At 43.3% G+C, this 26,944-nt stretch overlaps 1 protein-coding gene across 1 annotated transcript in view; it reads left to right on the plus strand.

Moving 5' to 3' along the window:
* Window positions 1-26,944, plus strand: part of GRIN2B (glutamate ionotropic receptor NMDA type subunit 2B) — a 377,702-nt gene that overhangs the window by 192,097 nt on the left and 158,661 nt on the right. The window contains exon 4 of the mRNA XM_032473100.1: window positions 20,696-21,294. Coding sequence (XP_032328991.1) covers window positions 20,696-21,294 — 599 coding nt within the window. The remainder of the gene's footprint in view (window positions 1-20,695; window positions 21,295-26,944) is intronic.

The following is a 26,944-nucleotide window of genomic DNA, read 5'->3' on the forward strand; positions in this document are numbered from 1 at the left end:
GTGGCATCTTCTCTTCCTTGGGGACCTTTTGTCCCGGCCACTGTGGGTCTCAGAGCTGCTGGTGTCCTTGTCTGCTGGGGACTGGGGCTGCTGCAGAATACATGGGCGGTGGGGTGGGGACTTCCTTTAACTCTTCTTCTGCCTCTTTTCCTCTCCCAGCTGACATGCCCTTCTTGCAGTTTCCTGGCACACGTGAGATGGACTGAGATTGACATGGAGAGGAAGAGGTCCAGAGGAGGCTGGAAAGTCTTGAGTGGGCTGGAGGTAGCCAGGAGTCTGGCGAGGTGATCACTCTTGAGCAAAAGATGTGTTCTTAGGGAAGTTGGTCAGAGGAGGCTCTGGGCTCTGATTCACTCCTATTCTGGGCCTTGTCTTTAACTCTGTTTTCTCTGTGTTGACCTTCCGTTCTTAGAACCAGAAGGGGGCATTCCAAAGTTGACCTAGGCTGAAGCATCTAGTCCAGAAGCTGATCTTACTCAAGTTCTTCTTCTTCTTCTTCTTTCTTTTCTTTTCTTTCTTTTCTTTTTTTTTTTTTTTTTTTGCTTCCAGGTCAGGACAGAGATGGGGCCACTAGGTTAATGGAATGGGGCTCAAGATTATCTTGGCTTTGAGAACAGTGCACCTTTGGGACTGCCCTTGCTCTCTCCTTCCATTCTTACCCTTCCCACCCTCCCCTCCACGTCACCTTACATTTTGCAGCATAAGTGGTAGAGCTAAAGCTGTGTTTGTTCAAGTACAGGTGGGGGAAGAAAAGATACAAACTACAAATATGTTTGTTTTAATTTAGGGTGATTATTTCTCATCTCCTCTCTTTCCTTACCTAGTTTTGGCAATCATGTTGCTCTCACTGTCTCTTTTTTCTCTTTATTTTGTTCCCTATTCCTCTTTATATCTTAATGTTTTTCAATTTATTCTCTCGTCTCTAGTCTAATCCACATCAATTCCTACTCCAAAACCTCCATAAACTTCCCTTGGTTTATTTAGTCTATTTCTGTTCTTTCCCAATGCCGTGAGTAGAAATGAACTAGCACATGTGCTCTGTAATGTAAGTAAGATGTTCCCCGTCTTGGTAATTTTCAGGCACTTCACATTTCCTACCTCTGCAACCAAAATTCCCATTTTTTTCCACTTGTGAAATGGGAATACCATTTTATGTGAAGGAAAATATATGTGGCTAAAAAACATGAAAATGTTTAGCCTTACTGTAATGAAAGATGGAAATTAAAACAACAGTGACATATCATTTTTCACCTACCCAATTGGCAAAAACTTTAAAGACTATATTAACTATGGAGTCTAGTGAGATCAGCACTTTCCTACACTGCTTATGAGAGTGTGAAATGGTACAACATTTTTGGAAATGCGTTAATGGCTTTTGAAAGGTTAGTATCCTTGACTGACTCTTCCCTAATCCTCTTTCGAAAGAGACTGTGTTCTTGACGTCAGGTATTCAGACAAAAGTACCAACAAATACATTCTCCACAGTACTGTTTACTGAGCACTCACTCTGTGTCCACCGCTACACCAAGTGCTGCACTGGCATCCTCTCATTCACCCTGTGAGGCTGGCTCATTACCGACCCATTGTACAGATGAGGAAACTGTGGCAAGAGAGGCTAAGTAACAGCCTGCTGGTGGTCGAGTCCCATTCCAGCCTAGATGGTCTTATCCCAGAGCTCCTGCTCTGACCCCCACACCAGAATGCAGTATAGTGCTTACCTAACTTATTACATTTCTGCTTACCTTTTGCTCCTTTGCTAGTCCTGAAGATAGCTTAGATAAGAAGCTCCTGTCTCTGTCCCAGCCTCCAAACCAATGTTTGGCATTTATTAGGGATTTGATAAATATCTGCTGAAGGAATAGCCTAATTGAACCTTTTTTGTCCTCAGAATTAAATCCTCACTTATGCTTAAACTGATCCCACCACTGGAATTAGCTTCTCACCCTATTAGTATCTGGTAATAACAGTCAGCACCACCATTGTCTTACTTCTCTGCCAGGAAAATTTACCTGATTCCCGATCATGTATGATCCCTTCCTTTTCTAAACCCCATAACATTTGTTTTCATTGATTTAAATTAAATGAATTGAACTACATTACACTTAGTATTACTATCTTCCAGGTGTCAGAATTGTAAATTCTTTTTGATCAGGGGTAATTTCCCATAACTTCTTGAATCTTCCTTAGTGCCTAGGCCAGGGTCATTCATGGAGCGTGTGCTCAGGAATAATTAAATGCCTGTTATGTCTTTAGCAATAAATATATAAGGCTAGACTATTCATACAACACATCCCCCAGCTGGAGCTCTGGATAAAAAGACTTTAGCAAAGCACTGTAACATTGTAGCACTGCTTTTTAAAATGATGTTTTCCCTTACTTTGTACGTTAGACTTGGCAAGGTTGGTAACCCAGTGGGTGTTAATCCTTCTTCTCTGCCCCCTACCCCAATTAAGGCCTGTAAAATCAGATTAAATGCCTGTCTAGACTCATTCTCATTACTTCTATTTTCTATGCCAGGGACAAGCATCCTCTGAAAGTTGGCTTGGACCCACATTGGTTTTTGAGTATTGGGTAAATGAGCTATAATTAACCATCTAGATGTTCACCTTTCACCTCATTACACTTCAGCTTTTCACATTTTGATAAAAATCCACTAGCAAAATTAACTAAATTGAACCCAAAGTGGTTTGATCTTTATCTAATATGTGTAACTAGTTTTGTACCCATTTGTACCGGTCATCAGCTTGAGTTAAAAGAAAGGTCACATCTTTTATTTTTAAATTTACTGTTAAAACTCCCTCCTACCCATATTAGCAGGAAGAGCAGCTCTACCTTCTGAAGGTCTCGCTAATATCTGCGCCAGATTGTTCAAGAACACTAGGAGTTTACAGAGAAGAGAGAACTGGACAGTCAGAGCAATCTACGTAGTCGACCTGTTTTGGTTTGGTTTGGTTGGTTTTCTGGTTTGTCCTGGCCTTACAGTGCTTCGGGTTACATTCATTTGCTCATCCGCTGTTCGCAGGACAGGGTCATTGTTCTGGGATGTCTACATCTGAAGGACTTCTGGATTCAGCCTTGCGCAGTGTTGAAACTGGTCCTCCTCCATGAACCTCTAATTTCTTGTAAGTTGAGCTGGGTTCATATTGCAGACTCCCCATTGCCTCATGGAGAGTTCCACCATTCAGCTTTCCTGTCAGTGCTGTCAGTCTGAACTGTTTCAGTTTACAGAAGAGTGTTTAGTAATTTTGAAGGCCTCGGGGGTGTCAGTCTCTTTCCTCCCACCAGAATCCTTGACTCCGTATTACTTTCCCCCACCTCTTCTCTAGAGATCAGTGTTGTCTCTACCTAGAGGGATATTTTTGTTATGTCCCAAAGTCTTCTTTTACTTCTTCCCCAGGAAAGGAGGTGTTTATTTGCCTTGGGGCACTTCTGAGGATGTGGGTAAGAAGGGAGGTTGAGACTTTGCTAACTGAGAATACGTTTGCTAGAGAGCTGTGGGCGGCTTCAATGAGGAGGAATAGCATTGAAAAGTGTGATTATTTTTGTAGACCTGTGAAGATATTTAGAAATTAGTTGATTTGTGAAGGAAAGAAATCTGTTACAAGGCTGCTGTGTTGCCTGGGATAGAAATGTATTATGTCTTAAGTGATTCAGATATTTAGAATTTCAGTTTATTATTTCTGCCTTATCTCTTCTTGCTTTTAGTTCGGGTGTTTGCTCTGTGCAGACATGATGTAAATACTGCTTCTTTCTCAGTAAGAGTTACTTTGCATACTTTATGTGTGTGCCTAGAGAATTTTACATCCTAAAATTTTGTTTAGCTGACATTAGGTGGATATTTCATTGCATACACGCTGGCTGATGAGTCACCAAAGACAATCAAGGGAATTGGGTGGAGCTAGTGGCCGGAGCCGTGGACATGAATTGGAGCGAGAGTGGGAAGTTTTAGTCTTTCTTTATGCTCAGAGTAAACCAGTCTACAAATGAGCCAAAAGCTAATGGTGTTCCTCAGACTGGGGAAGAACTCAGATTGGGGCAAACCTAGGAGAAATCTATGATTTTCACGTGGTAAGAAAGAGGTAGTTTTCCTTAAGACAGTGAAGCGGAGTTGTGTCTGGTAAGGCAAGGCAGCCTGATGGTAAAGAGCCATCAAATGGCATCTGCCCAACACTCCCAGTGAAAGCTCTTTCCTCTGAGCCCAGATGGTCACTGGAAACAATAGCTGAAGAAGATGACTTTTATGAAACAGTAGAATGAGTATCATCAAGGGGTTGGTGAGTGTTACGCAGACATCTGATTGGACACAGAAGCAGGAAAGGAGCAAGGGTATCTCTCTTGGGCCGGAAATCATAGCAGTCATTCAGCTGAGTGAATGACCTAAGTCACAGAAAGAATCACTGGGACCCACGCCAAGACCTGAGAAGGTTCTCACATATTCTGAAAAGGACAACTTGGGAATCCCCCTGCTCTGGGTGGCATTGAAGGCCCAGTCAAACTTGGAAGCTGTGTTTGATCAAATATAACTGATGAATTTATCAACTTGTTTAGTTTGTAAATACGTAACTGTGTATGAAGTAAACCTTTTCCTTCATTATACTGTTGATCATATGTGGAAAACAGAGTGGGACTTACTGAATCTGAGAGCTGACTGTGCCCACCATGGTAGCGGCCACTTCCATGTGTATTATCTCATTTGATCCTCTTTACAACTCTATGAATGAAGAATCAGCACTTTTATTTTCTCAAGGAAAATAATGATTGGATTAAGTTAAATTACTGAGATCACACAGATAAGAAGTATCAAGGTTTGAATGTAAATTTCTGATCCCAAGCCCAGCCCTTTTTCCGTAGCCCTACTATGCGTTTTCTCTGTACTTACTGCGCTGGTGCCGTGGCTGCTTTCTTTTAAAACCGTGTGAGTTTATAAAGAGCAAAATCTAAATTTTAGGTTTTCACTCAGAGTTCATTATGCAGTGATGGCAACGGGAAACCCACCATCAAAGTCACAAAGACGGCTGAGGCATCTAGGGCTTAAGCTCAGCGAGTAGAAGTGTGAAGGAATCTCTGGAGGGTGGTGGCCCTTGTTCTCGTCAGACAGAATTCATCTCAGTATAACTTTAGACCATATTTTCACGAATAAATAGCACGTATCTATCTCCACGTGTGATTAAGATGGAGGGAGTTTGTAGTTTGTACGTTAGTGTATTGACATGCTAATCCCAAGGGCTAAATTAATGTGTATTTGACCTTTAATCTCAGTGCTAGCAAATAACTCTTAACCTCCTCTCACATACCAAGTTTCAGTAACAATTTGTTAAATATGCTCGAAACTAGTCTTCTTGACAGCTACTCAGCCACCATTTCACGAGGGTAAACTTAATATTTTACCTTGTTGTATTCTGATACCCTCAGAATGAGCCAAATTTGGTCAAATCCAATGGACATTAAGTTCTTTAGAAGTCATCATGGACAGCTAGGTCACTGTAAAATGCCCGGTAATTCAGAAGAAGCAGAAGTCTCACCTTCTCTCATCCTTAATTTATAAGGCTTGAGGAAGTGACTTGATGTGAGCAGAATGCACACGAGCTTTATGGGCAATGAGAAAAAGTTGAAGACTGGCATGAATTTGGCTTCATTCAGGGCGTACTGATAAAGTATTTGAGAGCAGGGCAAGATGGGAGAAATTTTATTTCTTGTAACTGTGGAGAGTGGGGTCATTAAAATTTTGCAAACCAAGAACCATATTCAGATTAGCAGAAATTCTAGCAAAATAGACATTCAGGTAAAATAAATAGCTTTCTTTCTGAACTATTAGATGTTGGCCTCGTGTTGCAGGAACAGCCTTCCTCAAGGCCTAAAAGAGGTTGGTGTGGGTCCCTGTGGCCTCGGAGCACACAGAGCAGCTGTCTCATCACTGTGTCGTGTGGCCCTGCTCCTCACTTTTCACTGTGCGTGTACCGTCTGCGTGCAGTAATCTGCCTGACCTGACGTCATCCACCGACTCTGTTTATTTATTTTGGGAGCTTATTTGCAAGCAACTTATGGTTAACCCTTTCAGTGCCTGTGATGTGTGAAAGGTTTGTGATTTTGTTAGCATCAGACATATCAAAGGAGGAGGTTTAACTGATTCTGCCTCTAAAAGCCACTCACTGAGCAACCTGGAAACCCTTTCTAGTACACGTTTAATAAGGCAAGCCAATTAAGTATCCAGAGAGCTTTAGTGTGAGCAGAACAGGAGGATCTTTGCCTTTATGTGAAAGGAAGGAGAGAGGAATCTGGGAGTTAGTCTCCCTTACGGTAGGAAAAGATTGAGACGTTGAAGGAGAGGAACTTACTCTTCGTCACCAAAGATTTGAATATTAAGAACTTACTGTAACTAAGTAACTGATTCGATGGGGTCCCTTGGTAGGAGGTCTTTTGGGGACTCGGTGTGGATAATTTGGATAATCTTTGCACCATTGTGGAACTCAGAAATATAAATTTAAGGAGAGATTTTATGAGTCAAGACAGCTTTCCTTTTTCTATGAAGCATAACTTGCAAACTGAACTGATTATTTGTAGTAACTTTGTGGATAAGTTGTTGCCTGTGTAACCAACATAAGCACCAGCATACAGATCAGGACATTGTGTCTCACCCCATTTACACCTGGAAGCACCTCTGGCTCAGATGTGCCCCCCCATCCCCCACCCCACCCCACCCCCGCAAAAGCTGAGAAACTGTGTTACTGTGTTAATACTCAAGGCTGCTATTGGTACTGTATGTTCATTTGATTGCAGTGAAGCCAAGAATAAACACAGATCTTAAAATATCACCTTGCTTTATCAGTAGAAAAATAAGATTAAAAAGAACATTATGCTTCTTTAATAGACATGGAGGGAGTGTTGAAAACCGATAGTACTTGGATAGTTGTCTATGGATTTTTAAATGAATGGAGCATAGAGACTAATAAATTGAACTGGAGAAAATTTGGTGTCAGGCTACTTTTGTGAGTTGCTTGGATTTAATTTTGCCATCACAGGTCATCTTTATGCAAGGAGCACTAAGATAATTGATTGATCTCCTGACTGATGCACAAAATTACTGAAAGCTATTGGAAGACCAGAGGGGAAAGACCAGAGTAAAGAAAAAAAAATACACGGAGAGAAAAGAAATTTAGGTAACATCATTCCCTTAGCTTTTCTGAAGGAACACTGAAAAGAAATCTTAACAAAATCAATTTGCAATCATTTGAAGAGAAGAGGGTTTTTTAACTGGGTAGCTTGACTTCATAAAGGACAAGTCCTGTCATACTAATCTAATCTTCTGAGATGAAAATGAAAGGCTGGGCAGATCAAGGAGAAAGATTTATATATAATTCATTTAGACTGTGGAATGCTTTGGATATGATACTGTACGGTATTTCTATCAGTCCCTACATCGCTGCCTGAAACAGTGGACATCAGAGGTTCATTGTCCACCTGAGGACAAATCTAAGGCTGAGTTCAAGGCCAGTGTTACTTATATTTCTCTCCACAGTCTGGTATTTGGATTGAAATGCATGGACATTTAATTTGCTCACGCATAGAGCTAGCAGGAGAACTGGCAGAGAAAGATAGAAGCAAAAAGAAGCTTAACAAATACAGCTGTCCAGCCACACTGCCCTCTGTTCTCATCATTCCTATGACACATATTCTAAACCTCATGTTATCGTTTAACTTAAGACGACCATCAATTATTTTGTATATTTTGATCTTTTCTTCCAGTTAGCTCACTGTGAGGATGAGGATGATGATGATGACTTGTTCTTTGCTCCTACTTCCCACAGCACTTGATAGGCATTAAATAAATATTTGATTGATTACAAACAACTAATAAGATCATAAAGAACTGATTGTATGATGTCCAGCAGAAGAATCCTGTAGGGTGATAGCATGTACCAAATCCATCGCCAGTTAGCAGTGCCACTGTGCTCATGGGTGGACGCTTAGGAGTGAAGCTGAAGGAACTCATGAAAAGAATCTCTGCACTATACTGAGTGGGGTTAGACTTTTACTAGATGACTGTGATCATTCTGTGGTCTGCAGTTCACACAGGAGGTGTAGATGGTTCAGACGGGAGCTACAGAGGTGATTCAGGAAAGCCTGAGGATGTGTGGTGCAGTGGCTGAGTAAGGACACTCTGAAGTCGGACTTCGCTGGAGTCTCAAACCAGCAGTGACCTTGGCTGAATGACTTCACTTCTCTGAAGCTCACTTTTCTCTACTAATGAAACAGAGAAAGTAATAGGGCTTACTTCTTAGGGACATGAGGATTAATTTACATCTTATACACGTATAGAGAGTACCTGGTACACTATAAACCCAGTAAATATTGTAATAAGAATCATAATAAGTGAGAAATAAAGGGGGTTGTTTAGGTTAAGGAAGAATGGGCTGAGAGTAAGTGTAATAATAAACTTTACATACAACCAGCATCTAACCTGACATCACTTATTTTGATAAAAATTTTTGAGGGCCTACCATGAAAGGCCTATGCCTTTCCCCAAGGAAAATAGGAGAGCCAAAGGGCTTCATCTGCAGCATGACGGAATCGAGATAGACATGGGGAAGAACTTCTGGAACTGTGGATGCCTGGACTCACTGGCCTGTGTAACAGGAGGATTGTGGGCTTTTCTTTGAAGACTTGGAAAACAATCTAGTTCCCCCTGACATTATCCTGGGCTGGTTTAATTGTGGTCCTCTTCTGAGCTGGACTAGTGTCTTCTCAGGCCACTCTGGTGAATGGGTCATCTTTGAGACCCTGGCATTATTTAACAGAGTTTAGCTGTGCTTATATGGGGTCACTGTATCAGCACCTTTCACCGGTGCCGAATTAACATCAAAATGTCAGTGCTGAGCCCGAGGGACCCCCCATTTTGTTTTTGTTGGCGTGGATCAGAATTCGCAGCCAGCTCATGTGAGCCCGATGGGTGAGTGGCTTTACTGCCAGGTCTAAAGATAATGAGACCATGCAGGAATCACACTTGTCTGGGATGGTTCGTCTGTATGCAGAGGCCCACTGTGGAGGCTCTCGACTAGAGATTAATAAGTGCCAGCATCTGATTGTAACGGTGGCTCGGTGCTGCAGACAGTCTGATGCGGACGGGCCAAAGGATAAGCTCTGAGCTTCTTTCTGTTTGAAATGCCAGTTGGCGTTTTCTTTTAAAGAGCTCCTTTTCTGCTTGCATACTTCCATCAGAGAAAAAGTGTTCAGGTGAAACGTGTGAACCTCAGAAGTGCAGGAGGCCGCTGAATATGGTTTAAAAACAAACAAATAAACCAACTTCAAAATAAAATTGAATAAATGGGTCATTCCTTTACTTGTAAAGTTCTTATTTCCGGGAAAGATCCTGCCAACTTCGGTGCCTCCCTGGAGTGGTGACTACTGCTCATCCCTACTTGGCTGATCTTACAGATTCAGGCTGAGTACCGACCGCACTTCAGCTAGCCAAGACCCCGGAGGGGAGCGTGGGAACACCGGTGGGGCCAAAGATCTAGGCCAGGTAGGCCATTCTGGGGGGTCTTTATCTGTGAAACTAGAAAGTCAAAGAAGGAAGATGCCTCAGCCGGGCTGCGGGGCTGATGACTGCAGTGACGTGATGGCCAGGGGTACTGGCAGGGCTGGTCCTGCTACGTGGGCAGAGGGACTGGTGCCGGCTGGGCCGGAGAGAGTGATCCTGGGCTGTGTTGGAAGCTGGATCTGCAGAATTCTGCACCTTCTAAGCCAGGTATTCGTTCTGTGTACAGATAGAGAAAAAGCTAGGCTGTTTTCTAGGAACGTGGACGGGATTGTGTGGTGTGTAGTGTTAGCGTCGTTCTCCCTACATCAGGTCAGGCGCCGGATACCGATTCCAGCAGATCGTGCTGTGTTCCCCACGAGGCTTCCCAGACCATGCCTCCCAGAGCTTGAGGGAAAGAAAATGAAGGGTAAGCAACTGGGAACTCTGAACTCTTAAAGATCCGTTTTTAGTTCTGTTAACCAGCAGACGCAGATGAGGCATAGCAAAGTAAGAGTTGAATAATTCCAGACAAGGAGAACAGTTTTCAGTATAAAGTGAACACAGGATATCGCAAAGGAACTTAGACGTAACCAGATACTGGACACCATATTCACCCTTTTGCAGCCCAGTTGTAGTGGGATCTGAACTATTAGTCTAGGGAGCTTTGATGTAATAGTGGACAAAGCAAAGTAAACTTCTCACTGTCAAGGGTAGAAGAGGGGTGTCCCCCTCAGCTGGCACTTGCAGATCCAGGGAGCAGGGTCCAGCATCAGGGGTGTCAGGGGCTGTGCAGAACAGCTGGAAGTTCTGAGTAGGGCTCCTCATCCAGTAGAGGCTGGAATAAAAGTCAGGACATGAGGAAGAAGCTTTGGTTGGGCACATGGTGAGTCTGTTAAAAAGGAAGACTTCTTCTGGGTGGGCACGTCTGCACCCGACCAGTCTCACATCAGGTGCTCTGTATACTGGGCTTAGAGCAGCCCCGTCAGCTTTACAAGCTGCTCTTGGTACGGATGGGACGAGGCCAGTCCTGGTTTAAAGACTGGATGGATGGCACGCCTGGTGGCTAAAATTCTAAGTCCTACAATCCAGTGAGGCTGAGACCGGCAGGTGCTGACAAGCTGTTGCAAATGTATATATATATTTTTAATCTGCCTGTATGCAATTTTATTTTCATTTCTGGAGCCCTTCAAAATGTGCTGCCTCTTTTAGACGGAGGACTGAATTGGTTTGGGACAAGTGAATAAATTCAAGGCTGCGTTAATTGTGAACAGCCGTACTTCGGATTTATGTGAGGAAGCAACGATCAGTTTCCCGATTCAGGGACCTAGGAAAACAGATCCCTGGATATTTGGTGAGAAAACTTTCTCAAAAAACTTCTCTCTGCCATAGGAGACAGTGGCTTGTTAACCTGTGCCAAATAAGCATGGTGGGTCCAAATTCTAAATTCAGCAACGCTACATCTTTCTATAAGAAACAGGGATAGAAGGACAAAGAACTTTTTGTATTCCAGGGATTTATTGAAAAAACCCACGTGTGTGAACATAATCATGGTGTCTAGAACCAGTGCTTTGTTATTTTCAGGAACAGATTAGGAACCAGCACTCTTAGCTTGATCAAATATAAAATGCCTTTTCTCCCCTTCCCGTCTCAGGGGCGCTTCCTTAATTCTCCACTCCCACTGGTATGTGAATATGATGCTCTGATCAGATACATATGAAGAGATGGGAACGTTAATGTATTTGAGACAGATGTCAACATCTTTACTCTGAAAAGTGCTGCTAGTGTGTCAGGTACCATCACTGGCCTGTGCTTCATCCTGTTTTTTAATAATGGCCAGAATTCTTCTGTAAACTCTACCCTCTCGGCTTAAGTTAAACGGAAAGTTTTGATGGTATAGGCACTTTGGGATTTAATATTTCATATCTAATAAAAAATTTTTTGTTTTCCTTTAGTTATATGTTTTAGTTTGATTATGCCCTTCCTTTTATCCTATGAAATGTTCAGATCTTTTATTTTTTTTTTTTAATGGAGGTACTGGGGATTGAACCCAGGACCTCGTGCATGCTATAAGCATGCACTCTTCCACCAACCTGTTTCCCTCCCTCCTGAAATGTTCAGATCTATATTTGTTCTGAACACACTTAATTTTGTAAATTTGCCTGAATAAATTTAGTCTGATATTGATAATCCCACTGCCTAATTGATACTGTTAGTTTAATATTTATATCATTTTTTCCCTATCTGTTTGATTTTTTTCCAACTTTTCCTGTTCTCCTACCTTCTTTGGTTGCATTTACTTAAAAGTACATTTATTCAGTCACAGAACATGATTGTTGTTGAACTTGTCAGCTCGTTCTTCTGTAGAAAAGAACCTCTTAATAAAAATACAAGTCAGTATATCTGAGAGTTGTTTTCATGTACACAGTGGAGCAAGCCACAGAGAGGAGTTTTAATTTAAGATGAAATGCGGTAGGTTTTGGCATCTTGATACCTTCCAGAGGCGCAGGAGCACATTCTGGACGTTCTCTTGGTCCTCTCCAGTCCCTTCGCTCCCTGACTTAACTCTGTAATTCACTTGGGTGTCTTAGCGAGAGGGAATCGGCCTTTTTATCCTTCTCCTTTTATTGCCCTGTCTGTTACTTATAAGCTTTCTTCTTGCTATAACATTGTCTGAGACCTAGAAGAGGAAGAACCATGTAGACATTCTCAAAGTAAGTACCTTTAGTTTGTTTCTCATCTGTGGCTTAAATTCAGCTATTGAAACACATCCAAGAGGGAGGCTCAGGGAGGAAAATGGGGCAAAATTCAAGGGGAAAGCAAAATTATCTTCTAAAAGAAAAAATAAGGAAGAAAATGCTGAGTTCTGTGGGAGTTGTTTAGTTATCCAGAATGGCTCTTAGACTAGCTCAATCTGCTTGAGTATCTGCTCATGGGCTTTTGAAAACCCAGAGTGTTCTCCTTTGTGTGCGAGGGTTTAGAAAGAATGAGTCTGGCATTTAACTGGCAGGAAAGATCATGGTTCTCCACCAGTGAGTGTCCACTGTGTGTTTCAGTCATGATATTTCTTATTAATGGTGAGGCTGGAGAACACTGGGCTTTTTTTTTTTTTTTCTTGCAAGGCATTGCTCACAAAACTCTGACGCTATTCAAACCCACCCTAAATAGCTAATACCAGTGTTAGTCACCTGAAGAAAATGATGGTTGGAATCCGAATTTATAGTCATCAAAGAAGGGGGTCTCTTGGAATTAGGTGGGGAGAGAAAATCCTTCCCCTATGTTGGGAGAGGAAAGAGAATTTTGTCCCCATGTTCTGCTTCCCTCTGTGCTCAGTGTGGAAGAAGTGAAGAAGAAACGCCCAGGACCAACCCCGCTGGGGCGAACCTGACCCCCCCAGCCCATCATTTCTCACTTGCCTTCTAAACCTGGTGGCACCAGAGAAAGCTTCCAGCCAAAGCCTAGCAGTCCTAGCCTTTAATCAAACACACATCTTCCTTAAAAACTGAATTTAGAAGGAGAACAGAAGGACTTTTCTACTCATATACTAGGAAGAGGGACTAGAAGAAAAATCACATTTATTTAATCTGAAACTACATGAATATCCTAGTAGGATCATAATCCCTATGATATTATAAAGCGCTAAGATTTAAATAATGTAAGAGACTTTAAGATACTAGAAAAGTATATTGTCAATCGGTTAGCCAGCAGACGTAAACTAGATTTGTGAAATGTCTGGTTGCTACATCAATTGCGGCATTTTTTTATTGAGGCATAATTGACACGTAACATTATGTTAGTTTCGGGTTTTCACCATAATGATTCCATATTCGTAAACGCTGTGAATTGATCACAATTAGTCTAATTACCACTTGTTACCATACATATTACAAACATTTTTTTTTCTTGTGATGAGAGCATTTAAGATTTACTCTCTTAGCAATTTTCAAATATGCAGTATTGTTAACTATAGTCACCATGTCGTGCTTTACGTCCCCATAATGTATTTATTTTATAACTAGAAGTTTGTACCTTTGACTCCCTTTCCCCCACCCCCTGCCTCTGGCAACCACCAGTCTGTTCACTGTATCTGTGAGCTTGGCTTTTTTGTTTGTTTTGTTTTGATTTGATTTGATTTGTTTGTTTGGGTTTTTTTTTAGAGTCCACATATAAGTGAAATCATATGGCATTTGTCTTTTCTCTGTCTGATTTATTTCACTTAGCATAATGCCCTCAAGGTCCATCCATGTTGTCATAAATGGCAAGATTCCATTCTTTTTTATGGCTGAGTAATAGAGAAGCAAAATAAACAAGTGGTACTACATCAGACTGAAATGCTTCTGCACAGCAAAGGAAGTCATCAACAAAATGAAAAGACAATCTACTAAATGAGAGAAGTATTTGTAAATCATAAATCTGATACAGGGTTAATATCCAAAATATATAAAGAACTCATATAACTCAATAGCAAAAACAATCTGATTAAAAAAATGGGCAGAGGACTTGAACAGACATTTTTGAGAAAGAAATCCATGTGGCCAACAGGCACATGAAAAGATACTCAACATCACTAATTACCAGGGAAATGCAAATCAAAACCAGGTGAGATATGACCTCACACCTGTTAGAATGGATATTCTCAAAAAGATAAGAAGTGACAAGTTTTGGTGAGAATGTGGAGAAGAGGGAACCCTCACGCATTGTTGGTGGGAGTGTACAGCCACTATGGAAAACAGTATGGAGTTTCCTAAAAAATTAAACATAGAACTATCATATGATTCAGCAATCCCACTTCTGGGTATTTATCTGAAGAAAATGAAAACTAACTAAAAAACATACATGCACTCCCATTGCGGTCTTATTTGCAGTAGCCAAGACATGGAAGCAACCTAAATGCCCACCAGTGGGTGAATGGATAAAGAAGATGTTAGTACACACACACACACAATGGAAAATTACCACATTTTACAATTCAACAAATTTGAGAGCCCACTTTGGACCAGGCCCCCATCCTAGGTGCTGAGTTACAGCAATGAACAGATAAATTGATCCCTGCTCTCATGGTGTTTACACTCTAGTTGGGAAGAGGCTTACATTCATAATAAATATGTCATATTGTCTGTTAGATGGTGATAAATGCTATGGCAAAAAGAAAAAGCTGAGCAGGGTGAGGGGGCTCAGGCCTGCCTGTGACAGGAAAGCACAGCTGTAGTATTGCACTGCAAGCTCAGGATTAGGCTTTGTGGAAAAGGTGAGGTTTTAGCAAAGACCAAAAACAGGCGTGTGTGCTAGCCCTGAGGATCCCCGGATAGCTGGAAGAAGTGTTTCAGGCAGAGGAAATAGCTTGAATAAAGGTCTGGAGCAGGAATGTGCAAATGTGTTTAAGAGAGGTCAGAGTGCTTGGAGAAGAGAGAGAGGGAGGAGGTGGATCTCAGGGGCAACGGGGGTCAAAATCAACGTTGTTGACGCTTTCCTTTCAGTGCATTGGGAAGTCATTGAGGGTTTGGGGCAGAGAGTAACATCTTATGATTTAAGCTTTAAAAGGATCATCTTGCTTCTTTGTTGAGCATAGACTGTAGGAGTCAGGGGCAGAGGCAGGGAGGCCAGTTAGAAGGCTCTTTCAGTGATTGGGTGAAGGATGATGGTGGCTCAAACAGAGCTGGTGAAAAAAGGTTTTGTTCTAGATACATTTTGAAGGTCAGGTAATCTAGGTTTCCTGACTGGTTGGATATAGGATTCCAGAGAAAGAGAGGCATTGAAACTAGAAAGTTCGAGTAGCCTTTAACTGAAATGGGAAAGGCTGAGTTTGGGCAATGTTGGAGATATTTCAGAGATATCCAAGTGGAGCTGTAATATAGGCAGTTTGATGTGGAAGTTTGAAGTTTTGCAGAAAGAGGTGTGAAGTTAACAGGGTAGAAATTGGATTTAAATCAGGAGACTGAATGAGATTTCCGAGGAGACAAATGCTTGTAGAAATGAAATGAGACCAAGGATTGACCCTTGGGCACTCCAGTTTCAAAAGGTCGGAAGGAAGAGGAGAAACTAGCAAAGGCAATGGAGGAACAGCAACCAATAAGGTAGGAGGAAAGTCAAGAGAATGTGAGGCCCTGGAAGCCAAGAGGAGAAAGCATGCCTGGGAGCAAGCGATCACCCATGTCAGAGGCTGCTTACAGGAGATGGATGTTGGAGCTGGCAATACCAGAGTCGCAACTGCCTCTCACAAGAAGACTTTTAGTGGGGTGCTAGGGTGGAAAAATCTGACTGGAGTTTGTGTAAGAGAGAATGGGAGAAGCCGAGTTGGAAGAAGTAAGCCACAGATGATGCTTTCAAGGAATTTGCTGCAGAGAGGAGTGGAGATGGGGCTGGTACACTTGCTGCCTTTGCCTGGCTGGAGGGTGGAGCCCCTCACATTTTGTTAAAGTGCACAACTCTTCGGGCATTCCTTATTTCTGTGCAGTAGATATGTGCCATCAGCATAGAAATTTGGACCAGTTGAGACAATCAAGGTCATTTTAATTACTCTCCCACTGAATAAAGGAGTCTTCTTTATAATATTAATACAACAAACATTTAAGTATTTTTTCCTGTGCTACCTAGAGATCCAGATATGAATAAGGTACAGTTCCTGATCTTGAGAAACATATATTTTTCTAATGGGATGAGGCAGGCATATAGGCTTCCTGTGAGAAAAGGGAACCCTCATACACTGTTGGTGGGAATGTAAAGTGGTGCAGCCATGATGGAAAACAGTATGGAGATTTCTCAAAAAACTAAAAGTAGAGCCACTATCTAAGCCATCCATTCCACTCCTGGGTATATATTCAAAAAGAACAAGAACACTAATTCAAAAAGATGCATACACCCCAATGTTCATAGCAGTGTTATTTACAATTGCCAAGATATGGAAGCATCCTAAGTGCCCATCAACAGATGAATGGATAAAGAAGATGTGGTATACACACATGCGCGCACGCATACACACAAAATGGAATACTACTCAGCCATAAAAAAGAATGAAGAATTGACATTTGTGGCAACATGGATGGACTTGGATGATGTTATGCTAAGTGAAATAAGTCAGACAGAGAAAGACAATATTTATATGTGAAATCTAAAAAAATACAGCAAACTAGTGAGTATAACAAAAATGAAGCAGACTAACAGATGTAGGGAGTAAACTGGTGATAACCAGCAGGGAGAGGGAAGAGGGAAAGAACAAGATTGGGGTAGAGGATTAAGAGGTACAAACTATTATGTATAAAATAAGCTATAAGGATATATTGTGCAACATGGGGAATACAGCCAATATTGTATAATAACTATAAATGGAATGTAACCTTTAAAAAGTGTGAATCACTGTATTGTACACCTGTAGATAATATTATACATCAACTATACTTCAATAAAGTTTTTATCAAATAAATGTTATGATAGGGGCATTTATAAAATACTATAAAACACAGGGGAAAGAGAACTAACTTGACCTGAGGAAGTTAGAAAAGACGATATGCATTAAAAAGCTGACTTTTGAACAAGTTCTGAAAGATGAGCAAGACATTTTCCAGATGGAGCACTGAGGAGAATCCCTTTATCCCATGATAGTCCAGCTCCTTTTTGAATGTGCATAGCAACAGAGATCTCACCATCTTATGAGGGCCATTTCATTTTAAACAGCTATAATTGTTGCAAATGTACTTCTTATATTGAACCAAACAGTGCCTTTTAGTATTTCTGCCCATTGGTCCCAGTTTTCTCCTCTGGAGCTAATGGGCAAAGACTTATCTTTCTACGATATTAGTCATTTCTCTATTTGAAAATAGAAACCACATTTTGTTTTAAGCCCATCTCTTTTCCGTGTTGAAAACAGGAAGATGGATAAAGTGTGGAGCTGGGTTCCCTGAGAAGCTGAGTCTGAGACTGAGTAGTGTACCGGAGGTTTTTGAGGGGGTGCTCTTGAGATCAGCACAGTGAAAGGAAGGGGAAATTGGGCAGGAGCGGGCAAAGAGGGGAGCGCAGCTGTGATGCAGTTTTGATGGAAGCTCAAGTCAATCTGTGGGAAGTTCTAAAGACAGACTGACCCTTCAGAGTTGCCCAGAATTAGGGCAAGAGGACCGGGTCTTTAGACTCCATGACAACAGCCATTCAGTGCACTTTAGCCCAGGAAGGGGACGTGACCTTGGGTGAAGCGGTTCTCTTTAGCTGACGCAATCCCCAAAATGGGCTGACAGCTGAAACCAATTGCTAGGGGCCCCATCAGCATCTCAGGTAGTTAATCCTTTATGTCTGAAGTGGATCTGTAGGCGATCTCAGTGATTAAGAAGAAACTCATGTAATGATGATGCTTTAGGCAGTTATTTCCTGAGACAGTTAATTGAATGAAAAAAGTACCTATTTTTGTTTCTTCTTATTAGCACGTAAACACCATGAACATCAACGTGATGCGGTTCAACATAACATTTTGAGACTGATGGATCTAATGTGCAGTCGTACCTTCCCTGTGCTAACTGCACCTGTCAGTCACGGTAGCCCTTTACCTAGGACTACCTTAAAGATGCTCTCAAGGCAAGTTGAAGAAGTACATTCATGCAATAAATTTAACTGGGAATCTTCCATAGGAAGAGGAGACTGCTCCAAGGACCTGAGCATATAACATTTTGTAATGAAATAAGGAGATAAAAATGTAAGTGGGGAAGTGCAGTGAGCTGCACACTGAATTACATCCCTGTCCTTCAGCCTAGAAGATGCTACTTCTTGTGGTGATCACAGTGCATGCTAGGTGCCTGCAAAGATGGATGCGTGGCCACCAGTCCTTTCCACTCCATGCACACGTGAAGATTGCTCTTTGATTTGTGGCTGTGACCATAATTTGCAAAGCCTGTCACTGCTTACAACTTATAGTTAGCCCAAAGCTTTGTTGAAAAAGAGTTGTTTCATTCCCAATTGCTATATACCAGATTGATGTGTCAACTAAATTAATAACACTAGACCACTCATCATACCAGGAAACATTTGCCCAAGCTATAACTCTGTCTTCTGATTTCTGTTTGGTTTCATTAACCTCCTCTTGGTGCCAGAGATAAAATGGTCATGTAAAGCATCCTTTTTTAATGAAGGATTGGCAAGAGAAAATGGTTGAATGAGGCATGGTGGGAGCAGAGAAATTAGAAAAAGGTTGATCGCGAAGGACAATAGAATTAGGAGGTAAGGTGAGGATGCAGTGAGGGTAAGATGGAGCCATATTAATTTTTCTCTTTTCTTACTTTCACCATACATTGGCTTTCTTCACATAGTAGCCGGCAATTTCTTTAGGAGCACATTTATAATTGTGAGACAGTTTTAAGAGAAGACTAAGAGAGAAGAGGGTCACGTTGGTGTGTAATAGATCGGTTTTCTTCTAAATCCAGTTTCATTAGCATGGGCTCGCTTACTGTGGACCTCCATGAGTTTTCTTCAGGGCTAGCTCTAGCTGTATTTGAAACGCTGTGGTTTCACTGTAGATGGAACTTTGTGGGTATTCAAGAACCTCTTTGTGATAAGGTATGTTCATTTATCAGCGAGTGGGCAGACTTACTTTGTTTACAGTTGAGATCCCTTTCATCCTAAGCCTGCACATTTTAAGGCACATTTGGAAGCTTTTGTCACTTTGTTATATGCGCTGGGCTTATGAAAACTCAAGTGATGGTTCATCTCATTTGAGAATCCCCAAATTCTCTAATTTAGCTGGAAGTAGCAAGGAAAACAGATGGCTATTGCTTTAAAGTGATAACCATTCTGAGTGAGTTGTTTTGTCACTAGCCTTCCTTTTCTGTTGTTGTGGTTCTCTGTGGGCCCCTGACAAGTCTTGTACTAATTCAGCTTTGTTGTCCTGGATTCCTTCTGTATCGTACAAACATAAGGACAAGGTCAGCTTCACCTGAAGAGCAGTACATATTTGTGTTGAAATGAGAGAAGACCAGGAGCAGGGGCTGGCTACCGCTGGAATGAACGCATATGAAGTCATTATTTTGTTCTGAATTGATTCCCGTGCCCTCCCCACCCATTTCCCATGCCCCACCCTCTCTGCTTCTCTGAACTTCATAGTCCTGTGAGGCTCCTCTTTGACTGTCTGTTTAAGCCAGGGGAGGGGGCCATTATAAGCACCACTTTACCCTTAGCAGAAAGAACTGCCCCCAAATGACTGAGCATCAGCTGTTCATTACTGGACCACCTGTGGGAAATGTGAAGCGCTCAGGCCACACGAAGCAGACACGGCTCTGGCAGAGCCCAGGGGCTGGCAGCTTTATTGCCGAATCAGGGTCTTTGGACACCAGCTGGATATTTTCTAGCCTGTATTTTTTTTTCGATAGTGGGTGCCCAAAAAATGCTCAGCGATTTCTCAGCTGTACAACAATATGTTCCTGAACTAAGAATTTGCCATGTAATTTTGTTTAAAAGCCTGATCTCTTGTAACTGTACTTTGAAGCTCTGGTTTTGGGGATAAAAAAGAACCACCCCTTTGAGAATAACACAATTTTGTTAGCCTGGATTGTTATAAAATGGAGATGAACCATCAGATAAGAAGACAGGGGCCACTAACCCAGCAAAGAGATGCCATTACCCAGGAGGAAGTCGGGGGAAAATGGACTGAGAGAGAAGGACAAGGCTGAGAGAGTCTTCACTTGTGGTTTCAGATTCTTCTAGCTGCAAGGTGGAGATAAAATGCAGGGCTTGACATCTTAGAGCAGCAGGTGAAATACAGCCTAAAGTGGGACAAATTTAAAATGACTTCTCCCTCGAAAGGCGGGAGAAAACATAAGATGTTTAGAATTGACAGAGAGTTGTGTGTCATACACAGGTCAGATGGAGACCCATGGCCTCGTGTAGGTAAGAGAAGGCACAATCAATCCTTATGCGTTGTTCTAAAATAAAGCTTAATCACGTATGACCTTGAATACACGTCATTCTAACTTGTAGCTTAGGTCCTGTTTGTGCCTTTCTCTAACTTCATATCTCATTATCAGAGTGGAAGAGAGAGAGGAAACTCAATGTGCTATTAATTGTGTCAAACATATCCAATTTTAAAGGCATTATATGGAAAAAGTAAATCCTTGAACACAAATCCTTGTATATAACTGGTTTGAACTCTCCCCTCACCATCTTTGTTTTGATTTTTCTCTCTTTTTTTCCATATCTTTACTCCTCCAGGATGAATCCTCCATGTTCTTCCAGTTTGGCCCATCGATTGAACAGCAAGCCTCTGTGATGCTCAACATCATGGAGGAGTATGACTGGTACATCTTCTCCATCGTCACCACCTACTTCCCTGGCTACCAGGACTTTGTAAACAAGATTCGCAGCACCATCGAGAACAGCTTCGTGGGCTGGGAGTTAGAGGAAGTCCTCCTGCTGGACATGTCCCTGGATGATGGAGATTCTAAGATCCAGAACCAGCTCAAGAAACTTCAAAGCCCCATCATTCTTCTTTATTGCACTAAGGAGGAAGCCACCTACATCTTTGAAGTGGCTAACTCAGTCGGGCTGACTGGCTACGGCTACACGTGGATTGTGCCTAGTCTGGTGGCCGGGGATACAGACACAGTGCCCTCGGAGTTCCCCACCGGGCTGATCTCTGTGTCCTACGATGAATGGGACTATGGCCTACCTGCCAGAGTGAGGGATGGAATCGCCATCATCACCACCGCCGCTTCCGACATGCTGTCCGAACACAGCTTCATCCCTGAGCCCAAGAGCAGTTGTTACAACACCCACGAGAAGAGAATCTACCAGTCCAATATGCTAAATAGGTAAGTGTGGAGCGGAGGGCACACTGATGGTGGAGGTCTCAGGAGAGCGCCCAAGACTGGGCTGGAGGTTCAGAAACTGAGGGAGGAGCAGTTCAAGGTGTCAGAGGTTGCAGGCTGGCCGCTGGGATGGCGATTGTCCGTGGTGGTGGGAGTGTTCCAGATCCAAAGCTTGCTGGGCTGTGTCCTTGTTCTGAGAGACACTAACTGGCCCCCACTTGTTGATCACTTGCTGTGCGCTAGCTCCTCCTCTAACTACTCCCCATGTTTGACCTCTTTACCCTCAAGGCAACAACTCTCTTAGGCAGCTTTTGAAAATTGTTTCCAGTTTACAGTACAAGAGAAAAGGCTTGTGGATGTAAATTGTCCAAAGTCACGCTGAAATAAGAGGCTCCATGTGGAGTTGAAGCCAGGGCTCTCTGACCTCTGCTGCCTGGTCTGTGAAAGACGAGGCAGGCACAGAAGTGAGGGAGGATTACTTCCCTTCGGATGCCGCTGTCCTGAGAGGGCGTGCGGAGTAGGTCATGTGGGTCTTTAGGCACACGAAAAGGATTCTTCCCTTGGTTTTTGTCCCCTTTGTGTCTCCTCTCTCTGCCCGTAAGAGTGAGAACACCGCTGTAGGGGCAATGCTGACGGCTGCTCCCGGTCTGGCTTATCCAACAAGAAGACATGGGTGGGACTCTGCCCTCTGCGCTCCCCTCAGGGTCCAGCACGGCCTCTTAACCCACTGTGTGACCATGTGGGGTAGAACTTTCTATACTTTGCTTTGTGGTTTTGTTATTTGTAGAAAACTGCTACTGTGTACATTGTAAAAAATCAAACAATATAGAAAAGCTCAAAAAGAAAGTACAAATGACCTTAAATCTGACTAACCAGAAACAATCATTGTTGAAATAACTAATGACCATCTCCCTGTGCACGTATATCTCTGTGGATGTAAATCTAAGTTTTACATAAATAGAAATATAACTTGACATGCTGTTCAATAATCTGACTTCCTTTCAGTCACCAATATGCATGTCACATTTATTATGAACTGTATCAGACACACAGAAAGATATTCAGAAACACTTAATACATACTCAGGTACCCACCATCCAGCTTAAGAAATAAAATACTAGAACGTGTACTCCAGGGAGGCTGAAATACATTCAGTGGAGGTTGAATGTTTACCTGCTTACACTTGTCTTAAGTCTGGAAGGGACTCGAACTATGGCCTCTCGACTAAGTTCCTAATCCAGTTGAAACTAGAAGTAGTTTTACTGTGGCTGCATCTGCGATCCATTCCCAGCAGTCTCCACTCTGAACTCTCTGCTCTTTCTGCCCTCCTGGTCATCACCACTTGTTGGTCCAGACTGTCTTGGTTTTCCTCCTGCCTCGCTGGCAATTCCGTCTCCAGCTCCCCGGCATGCTCGCCTTCCCTTACACATCCCTTACAAATGAGTGCTTCCCGGGGTTCTGTCCTGGACCCTCTTCCTTTCTCATCCATTGCCAAGAATCCAGTGAATGTCTATACGTTCCTCCAAATTGATGTCTCTGGCTGAAATGTCTTCCTTGAGCCCCATGTCTGTTCCTCTCAGGATGACTCCATGTGCTCTTGGGGTACCACGGGCCCTAGGGCATACCACACCCAAAGCTCAACTGCTTTCTCCTCTCCCGTCACCCTCCCACCCTCCTCTGCCAAATCGACACCACTTGTAAAGGGCACATCCTATTACCCAGGTGCCTAACGTAAAGGTTTCCAGGGTCCTTGATTCCATAGCCCTGACGCCTCATGGCCAATCCTGGCCTTGCCTGTGGATTTTCCTGGAGCGCGTTCACTTGCTTTCATGCCTGTGCCGTATCCCAGCCCATCTCTTTGCCTGCGTTGCTGCAGGGCCTCTTAAATATCTCCTGGCTCCCAGTTCTGCTTCTTTTCAATCTCCCTTGCAGCCAGAGTGATCTAAAATGCAAATGTGATTTCATCACTCTCTTGCTTAATACCTTTCAGTGGCTTTTCATTGCTCCTATAATAAAGTCCCATCTTCTTAATATGGTTTATAAAATCTACCACAGCATGAGCCCCTATCTTTCCAACATTGTCTCACGCCATGCTTTCCCCGACCCTACGTTCCTGCCGCACTGAGCTGACTTCAGTTCTCTGAAGATACCAGGTTCTCGCTCGCTCCCACCTCCTGCCCCTGCCTTGAATGTACTCCCCAGATGCCCCTTCCCACCAACACACAAGTGCAGGTGCCCTTCACCTGCCTCCTCCTCCAAGATTCAGTCTCGGCGTCCCTTCCACTGGAAGGCCCTCCCGAGCCCTCACTGACATCACTCTTGTCCCTTTTCCTATACAGCCACTCTGCCGACTCCCGTACTGCTGTGCTTTGTTACCTCTTCCCTGCAAGTCCGGTGAGAGCCGTGACCTGTCCGTCTTGCTCCTTTGTGCGGCGCAGGGAAGACGCATAGCCGTCCTCCGCGGTGCTGAGCTGCCGGCGCCCTCCTGCCCACAGCAGCTTCCTTGTGCTGCTCCGTTTTGCAAGACAAGAGGGATCTCCTCTAAAAACTTACTGTTTACTCAGTTCTGTGCATGCATGTTTTCTCCCCATTTTAAGTGCTAAATTCAAATCTGATCCAGGTTATTTTACCAAGTATTTGTTCATTAAAACCACAGCTAACAATGAAGGATTATCAAGACTGAAATACCTGCCAACTACACAAGGAAATCAAGTGGGTTTCACCTTAGGGTCCATACGTACGGCCAGGAATGCCTACTTTTACTTTAAAACTTCCTCTGGGTAGACAGCGTTCAGAAAGGTATTTCTCATCTGGCTTACTTCACACTAGAACGTAACTGCTACCTCTGAAGCCTGGACTGTAACCGCTGTGTCTTTGAAACCACCATTGGTTTGAACCTCCATTATCATCGCCTGCAGCCACTCAGGGAGGTAGCCCTCCTCAGTCCTCCGTGCTCCTTCCTTAGAGGTTACTGTCCAGGGGACCACAGGTGCCCCGGTCCGTCTTCCCCAGTGCGGCAGTCCTGACGGGAGCAGGGCCGGCACAGCGCAGATTACTCACACGTCCCTCGGGTGCCAGGGGAGGGCAGAGAGAGTCCACCGCCTCTTGACTCCCCTGTGTGGAAGGTCTCGTCTCACTTACGAGAGTGCTCCCCCACTGAGGTATTTCCTCTGAGCTTTCTCCCCTGCCCCGGTTCCCGGGTGTCCCCAGGCTTCTGTGTCTGACTGCCAGCTGGACACCTCTCAGCCGTCTGCCCTGCCACGTCCCTGCCTCCCTCGCTCTTCTCCGTGGCTTCTTCCTTCCTCTCCTCCCAAGTGCGGCTTCCTATGGTTCTAGAATCCAGTCACTATCCTCTCTTAGGAGCGGTTTAATATGTTTTTCTATCAGGACCCAGAAAGGATTGGGCGGGGTTGACTAACAGGGACCAAAAAGAGCGGGGCACTCAGACTCAGCAGTGGAGTTCAGGCCGGCCCGCCCAGCCGGAGCTCCTCCTCCTTGTCCCCCTCTTCAGAGCCCCCGTCTCACTAGGCTCACTCTTGTAGATAACAAGCCAAGCGGCCACACCGCTTAGGCCCGGGGGGGGATCTTTGCGGATAAAACTGTTGCAGATGGGTCGCTATTCCGCAAGGAGGACTTCTTCGGCCTGATGCTCATCTCTCAGCAGCGGCATCGGGACGAAGGCTCCTCAGGAGGCATCTGGAGGGGGACCAAGCTCAGGATGACGCGCCGAATACAGGGTCAGGAAACGGCTTCTCCTCTCACCTTCGGGAAAACTGAGTAGCATTCACAGAACCGTTGCAAGCGGGAGTGCCCACTTATACCTGACCAGACTGCGGCTTGCTTTCCATGCGAAGGAAGTTCATAAATCTAGATTTAGGGAATGGAGACGGGAGGTGCTATGACATCCCTGAATCCCAAAGAGAGACACGTGTTTGAAGTGATTTACTTGTTAGTTACTGAAGAAAAAAGTTTTTTTAGTGACATATAAGCACCCTCAGAGAAGATCCTTAAAATGAACTATTTCGTTCACTGTCAAATGAATGCTGTTTATCAGGTACCAATCCAAAGGAGAGTTCCGTACTGATAACTTTTTTTACACCTTTATTGTGGAATGGTTCCTGTACAATAAACTACACATTGATTTCAGATGTACAATTTGATGAGTTTGGATAGATGTAGACACCCATGAAACCGCCACCACCTGGAGATTATCATTCTAAATGAAGTAAGCCAGAAAGAGAAAGAAAAATACTGTATGATGTTGCTTATATGTGGAATCTAAAAAAAAGGACACAAATGAACTTACCTGCAGAACAGAAACAGACTCACAGACATAGAGAACCAGCTTACTGGTAACTTTTTAGTTCCTTGAAGCATGGCCCCCTGTAGGCCAGGTGACTCTAGAGTGTCTACAAGCTACTGGACAAGGCTTTTTACCTGGGTTGCAAGAAAAATACAGAAAATCCAGTTAAACTTGAATTTCAGATAAACACGGAATTTTTTTAGCATGTCTGTCTCATGTATTGTACGGGACATACTGACATTAAAAGATAATTTGTTGTTTATCTGAAATTCAAATGTAATATTATTATTATTATTTTGCTAAATGTAACAACCCTACTTTGTCCACTGATAAGAATTAACTTTCTGTTAGAACTTTGTAGCATTCATTATGCCTTCTTAGCAAATGTTGTACAGAGCCCTATACCAAGACGTGCTGAGAGCATTTCATTCCAACTGGGAACTTCATTTGATTGAAAGAGATGGAGAATTTCTTATGCTATGCGATTCTCTAAGTGAAGGATCTTCTCAGTTCCGAGAAAAGTCTGAGAACCTTTTGGTACCAGATGATCTGAAAGAGTTTAGAAAGTGATCAGGCCAGTTGTCTAGCCCTTCTTCATCCCCCTGAGCTGGAGAAGAATTGTTAGCTGTTCGCGGGCAAGTGTCTGTGTTCTTCCTTTATCATTTCTGTCAGGGAGCCGTTGATGATTAGCTTCCTTCTCCACCAGCCTCCACTACTCCGCTGGTCTCTTTCTCTCACTCAGATGGTGGCGGACCTGCCGCTCACCTCTGGGCTCTCTTTCTGTCCTGAGGACCCAGTTCTCCTGCTTTTCATACGTAGCAGCTCTGGGGACATGTAGACAAAGCAGATGCTCTCTGAGATGCCTGGATCTCAACATCACAAACCTCTCATGAATCTTGCCTAATTATTTCCCCCTGCTGTCCTCAGGTTTCCTACTCAACAACTGTTTTGCACCAACCCCGACACCCCCAAATTCTTCCTTCCTCATGAAAATCGCTGTCTCAAAAGGCCAGAATCCTCCTCTGGCTCAGCCTTTGAGAGATGGGGACAACTGATGTGAAGAAAGGTGCTTTGTTAGGTTCTTATTAAAAAAGCTGTGGTGAACACGATCTTCCTTTAACTTTGGGGCAGATGCCCCATCCTCGGAACCATTGGATTAGCTGGATTGTTCCCATGGGATGTTCCCTCAACTTGCTTGGCCTGGAAAGTGCTGAGAGGTTAAGAAATAAATGAGGAATTGAGTCAATTAGTTTTTAGACACTGGGCAAGAGCTGCTTGGTCATTACCCATCTGTCAGTTGTTGGTAAATATTCGTGGGGGGCCAGGCACAGGGAGCTTTATGGTAAGGGA

This window comes from Camelus ferus, chromosome 34, assembly GCF_009834535.1.
Source record: "Camelus ferus isolate YT-003-E chromosome 34, BCGSAC_Cfer_1.0, whole genome shotgun sequence".
Classification (NCBI taxonomy): Eukaryota; Metazoa; Chordata; class Mammalia; order Artiodactyla; family Camelidae; genus Camelus; species Camelus ferus.